Source organism: Morus notabilis, unplaced genomic scaffold (genome assembly GCF_000414095.1).
Source record: "Morus notabilis unplaced genomic scaffold, ASM41409v2 Scaffold561, whole genome shotgun sequence".
NCBI classification, from domain to species: domain Eukaryota; kingdom Viridiplantae; phylum Streptophyta; class Magnoliopsida; order Rosales; family Moraceae; genus Morus; species Morus notabilis.
In genome coordinates, this window is record NW_010357935.1 from 136582 (window position 1) to 143013 (window position 6432).

Consider the following 6432-nt stretch of genomic DNA (forward strand, 5'->3'; position numbering starts at 1 on the left):
TCTTTCAAATTAAATTTGATATCAGTAGCAGCGCTCACTAAGTCTTCCTCTTGCTATGCCACGTTCACTAACAATCTTTGTTTTGTTCAGGACCAACATTCGAGGAAGACGATTGGGACGGGAACTGAGCGGAAAGGACTCTACTACTTGGATATTCAGAAGAATGCTGGGTGTTTCTCCGTTTCAGCCGTCGTTTCCACCCATCCTCATCTTTGGCATCAACGTCTAGGTCATATTTCTAATAAAAGTCTGAAAGCTGTGTCTTTGCTTAATAACAGAGTACAATTCTGTTCCATTCATGATTGCTCAATTTGTCCTCTTGCCAAACAAACTCGCAAGCCTTTTCCTTTAAGTTCTATCAATACAAAAGCACCTTTTGAAGTGATTCATGTTGATATTTGGGGAGGTTATCGGGTTCCTACAATCGATGGGGCAAAGTATTTTCTCACCATAGTTGATGATTTTTCACGATGTACATGGGTTTATCTATTACACACAAAATCTGAAGCGCGTGACTTTCTCATCACTTTCATCAATTTTGTCGAAACACAATTTGCAACTCGTGTAAAAATTATTCGCAGTGACAATGGACATGAATTTGATATTGCCCAAGTTTTCTCTGATAAAGGTATATTCCACCACACTAGTTGCATTTCTACTCCACAACAAAATGGAGTTGTCGAACGCAAACACCGTCACCTTCTTAATGTGGCCCGTGCGTTACTTTTTCAAGCTAACCTTCCTAAACCATTTTGGCGAGATGCCCTTCTCACTGCAACCTACCTTATCAATTGTACACCCACTCATGTGCTTAAAGGTAAAACGCCATATGAAGTTCTTTTTCATAAACCGCCTGCTTATGAACATCTACGAGTTTCCGGATGCTTATGTTTTGCATCTAGTCATCACCTTCGCCCTAGTAAATTTGATGCCCGATCTATTCGTTGTCTTTTTCTTGGCTATCCATATGGCACAAAAAGATATCGGGTTTATGATTTAGCAACAGGAAAAATTTTCATCTCTCGTGACGTAATCTTCCATGAGCACATTTTTCCCTCAGTTACTTCCGCTGCCACTTTACCTACCATGTCTACACCTATGCTTTCTCAATCTCCTGTCATTGGTTACGATGATACATGGCCTAGTTTTGAGCGCTCCACTACACAAGATCATGTTCCATCGCCCCAACCACCTCCAATATTACCCGCTGCACCACTTTCTTCACCACTTCCTTCAACCAATATTGAAGCCGAACTGAACATCACCTCACCTCCAACAGATTTACTTAATATTTCAAGCTCTTCTTCTTCTTCACCACAGCAAGGCCTCACATCACCACCCAAAACACGACTCCGATGAACCACTCATGCACCCAGCTATCTTCAACAATACCATGTCGAAGCTTCCTTGCCGTCTCGTTCCCTTCCCTCGTCTCACTCGGTGTTGGCTGACGACAAAGGTATACCTCATCCTTTATCTCAAGTTGTTACTTACGACAAACTTTCACCTGCACATAGAGCTTTTGCTACTTCTATTTCAGCTGTCAAGGAGCAACATCTTATGCACAAGCTGCTCAGGATCCTAATGGCGACATGTTATGGAAGAAGAACTTAGTGCTCTCAAAGCTAATGGTACCTGGTCCTTACAGCCACTTCCGCCACACAAGAAGCCTGTTGGTTGTAAATGGGTTTACAAAATTAAATTTAGACCTGATGGCACAATTGATCGCTACAAAGCCCGTTTGGTGGCAAAGGGTTACAGCTAAGTTGAAGGTTTTGATTACCGGGAAACCTTTGCTCCTGTTGCCAAGCTTGTCACCGTCCGACTTCTCCTTGCAGTAGCTGCTTCTTAGAATTGGCACCTTTGCCAACTTGATGTCAATAATGCTTTTCTTCATGGTGATCTTGAAGAGGATGCTTATATGTCTTTACCTCCCGGCTTCGGACGAAAGGGGGAGATACGAGTATGCAAGCTACACAAGTCTTTGTATGGCCTTAAGCAAGCTTCTCGTCAATGGTTCATCAAGTTGTCCACAGCCCTCCAAGATGCTGGATTCCATCATTCTAAATCCGATCACTCCTTATTCGTCCGAACCCATGGTAACTCATTCACTGCTCTTCTAGTTTATGTGGATGCCATTATTTTGTCCGGAAACAACTTACAAGACATTGAGGAAATAAAAGCTCACCTCACGCGACAATTCAAGTTGAAAGACCTTGGTGAGTTAAAATACTTTTTGGGAATAGAAATAGCACGGTCAAAGAAGGGAATTGCACTTTCACAACGAAAATATGCACTTGAGATTCTAGATGACGTGGGATACTTGGGAGCTAAGCCCGTTAATTCACCAATGGAACAAAACTTGTCACTTAGCAGAGATGAAGGTGAATACGTTAAGGATCCTTCTTCCTATCGTAGACTAGTTGGACAGTTGATATATTTGACCATCACACGGCCAGACTTAGTCTATGTCGTTCACATTCTCAGCCAATACATGGACAAGCCTCGCACCCCACATCTAGAAGCTGCCCATCGAGTATTACGATATCTTAAACAGACACCAGGACAAGGGATCTTTCTCTCTGCGGACAGTCCTATGCAATTAAATGCCTTTTGTGATGTCGATTGGGCTAGGTGTCGAGACATACGACGGTCAACCACGGGATATTACATTTTTCTCGGACACTCACTAATCTCTTGGAAAAGAAAGAAGCAAACCACAGTTTCACGATCAAGTGCGGAAGCAGAATATCGCTCGTTGGCGTTAGCCTGTTGTGAGGTCACTTGGCTGCGGTATATTTTGAATGACCTAAAAGTTAATCATTCACAACCAGTCAAACTATATTGTGACAATCAAGCAGCGCTTCACATTGCATCTAATCCCGTGTTTCATGAGCGAACTAAACACATAGAGATAGACTATCATCTTGTAAGGGAAAAGATTCAAGATGAAACAATCAAAACTTTCCATATATCTACATCAAAGCAGCCAGCAGACGTCTTCACCAAGTCATTGGGTCTTCTGCAATTTTCAAATTTACTTCGCAAGTTAGGAATGATTAATATCTTTTTCAACTTGAGGGGGAGTGTTAAGGAAAATATGCAAGATTCTAGGAATGATTGATCATTGACTTTTGTATATATTATTGCTTCGATACTTTCCTTGTAATATAGGATAGCATAGGAAACTTACCATACTGAACAGATTCTTAGGCTTTGAATAGTCTCTCTTTCTTGTATAAATATATCCCTTACAGCTTAATGAAATCAACGTTTTCAACACAAAATTATAAATTTTGAGAAGATAATGTTAGCGTAATGAGGCATATTAACAAATAGAATTTCGACTCTTGAACGGGTTTGAATTCTTCACTATAATAATCGATTACAAGGTCAACAAGATGTATTTTGCCAAACTTCGTCCGCTCGGCCACCTTTGTTGATCGTCAGAATAATCTACTTAGGTCTTGTTCATTTCACTGATTTGAGTTTTACTACAGTAAAAAGCTCTAAAAAACAGTCACATCTAACTTTATTAGTACAGTAAAAAGCTCTCAGAAACAGTCACATCTAATTTTTTTGGTACAGATACAGTAAAAAGTTATCACATGTACAGTAAAAAGTTATCACATAAAATCACATCTTAACTCGAATTAAAAACTCGAATCAGTGAACTGAACGGACCCTAAATTATCAACTATAATATACCAGATTTTATTGTTAGACAGTAACCATCGGTCCTTGTCGGCAAATGTTCTCTAGAGAAATCTATTAGATTACCACCGACAACTTACTAAATAATAATGTGTTTTCCATTCAGATGGGACAATTTTTAAAAATATCTCCTGGAGTTCCTTTTTATTTTTATTCATTAATATTAGTCTATATATTTTTACCTCTTAGATTAGAACTAGTCAAAGATAGAGTTTTTTAAAAGAGATACATTTATTAAGTCATATATTTAAAGAGTTAGAATCTATAATTTTCTCATTAAATTAATGTCTCTCGTGCTAGTCACTAGAGTATCATGAGTGATTACCACCAGTAATCGACCAGTTTAATCTCAAAACAGCTCATCACCAGTCGTCAAAGTAATCTACTAGGTTTACTATATGTAATCCACTGAATTAACTCAAGGAATTAATTGAAAAACACACACACAAAAAGAAAAAAAAAAGAACTGAATTACAAAAATAAATCTTGTATTATCAAACACCAAAAAATAACAAAAAAAAAAAATGAAGATTTAGAAGTCATCTACTGGAGTCCTGCAACAACAACAACACAGTATTCTATTGGTAAATGTTAGTCTCTCAAATAGCCTCGTCTAAGGAAGAGCTTGTCGAGGATGAGTAATCAAAGTTTTTGCTTGCTTTGCAATTCTGCATGGTAGATTCGGTGCAACTTTGTCGGATTTTTTCAAGATCTTTCACATAATCTCATCCATGCCAGATTATAATCAGCAGCTCATCAGAGCTTGAGGCCATAGGCAAATCTACAGGAAGAAATAATAGAAATAATGCTTTTAGAGAGTTAGAGTTGAAATTTAAATATATATTATTTTGTGAAGAATTCATTAATTTTTACATCCTTTAAAAAAATTAATTTTTACATAACTAGACTTCAAAAACTTAATTTACACACCAGAGAAATTGTAGTAAATAATAGATTTTTAAAACTAAATTATGTAAATAATATATCATAAAACTATTTGAAGTAAATATTATTTTACCGTGTAAATATTTCATTTACGAATGATAAAAAATAATTTCCGTGGTAAATTTTTTTTTTTATTTAAGCGAAAAAATCTTTTTAGCAGTTGTAAAAAAAATTTACCTAAATTTTTTTTTCTAATCGTAAATACATAAACTTCTTTTATTTTAAATAGTTTTAAAATTTATTATTTATTTAATTTGGCTTTATAAATCTCTTAATTGTCATGAGATTTATCATCAACTGCATTAATTTCGACATAAAAGGCCAATATTTGAGAAGCAACATTTTAGCCTTAATTACACCTCACTCGCAATGGAAAATCATTAGCTCTCCTTTTCGCCACCATTTTCACATGTCATTTTTTTTTTCTTCAAAGTCCTTTGGCTCTTAAATGACAAGCATGTGAATTGTACAAGGACCCTCGTCACTGTAGAAAGTACTTAAATAAAAATCACTGATTCATTCAATTTATTATTTTTAAATAAAATTTTAACAACATTTTTTCAAGTGGTTAATAATTACTAACCTGACATATCTAAACTGTCTTTGTATGAACATTTATAAAATGGATAAAATCATTTTTATACTACGTGTTATAGCAAAACATATTCTTGGTATTTTTTTTATAATATTAAAGTGATACCTCGATGTTTTCAAAAACATCTTTTAATACCTTAAAGTTGATTTTTGAGATGTAAAATGACTTTAATACCCTTCTATTTAATTAATCAAAAACTAATACATCTAGAAAAAAAATAAACTTTTGATTTTGTTCTTTTAAATATTTTAATGTTTTAAAATATTTTCAGATTTTTTTGGAAAAAAGATACTAATTTTTATTTAATTGATAAAAATGGTAGTTTGGACATTATATATCTCACAAATTAACTTCAAGCTACCAATTAGATATTTTTAAAATCGTCAAGGTATCATTTTAATATCATAAAAAACATAAGGTACTAAGCATGTTTCACTATAATATAGGGTACCAAAATGATTTTATCCTTTTAAAAAATTGAATGCTTTAGGATGATGACAGTATTTTAATTTCATGTAAAAAGAATTAATGGCATGACTACAATGCATTGAAAATGTCATCTAGAATTTCAGAAGGTTAATGAATGATTTCTTAAGCAAAGAGATCTTGTAAACTGGTAATAGAGTCTATTGCTGTAAGCCTAGATATGATGCGGATAGTGCGTCCTCGAGGGCAGAACCCGAAACTCGGTCCGGGTAGGCGAGGCACTTGGTTAGGTGAGTAATTTGTACTAATTACTTGTTGAAGCCTGTAATATGGTTATTTCTAGTTATATTTCCTTTGAGAAAAAGGATGTGAGGTTCCGGCTATTCCGTCAAGACTGAATGTCTTATTTTATTTACTTATTCATTTATGTATTTCCTCACTCACTTATTATTCATTTATTTATAACGTTTATTTCAAATTATATCCTACTGGGCCTTTCGCTCACGTTTTATATTTCAAATGTATTAAACCCCTCCCAGGAGACTCTAGGAGCGGTGCATAGTAGCTGGCTATTTGCTACGGAGCAGCTGAGTTGTGCTGTTGTTGGAATCAAGTGAGGATCGTGGACAACCTCTTGGACAAATGTAAGGAATTTGAGAAATTCTGTGAACTTATGTAATATTTAGATTTACTAGACTGTGGTTGATGAGTGCTGTAATGATTTCTTACATGAGCATGTATGTATGATACTG

The 6432-nt window shown here is 35.4% G+C and overlaps 1 protein-coding gene across 1 annotated transcript; it reads left to right on the forward strand.

The window, feature by feature from the left end:
* Positions 1–1921: 1921 nt before the first annotated feature.
* On the forward strand, positions 1922–3124 carry LOC112095372 (uncharacterized mitochondrial protein AtMg00810-like). The gene has a single exon (XM_024177209.1). The coding sequence runs from the start codon at positions 1922–1924 to the stop codon at positions 3122–3124; it is 1203 nt and encodes a 400-aa protein (XP_024032977.1).
* The last annotated feature ends 3308 nt before the right edge of the window (positions 3125–6432 follow it).

What these genes read in the sequence shown, in the direction of transcription:
- LOC112095372 (XM_024177209.1), top strand. Translation starts at nt 1,922, where the DNA reads ATGTCTTTACCTCCCGGCTTCGGACGAAAGGGGGAGATACGAGTATGC.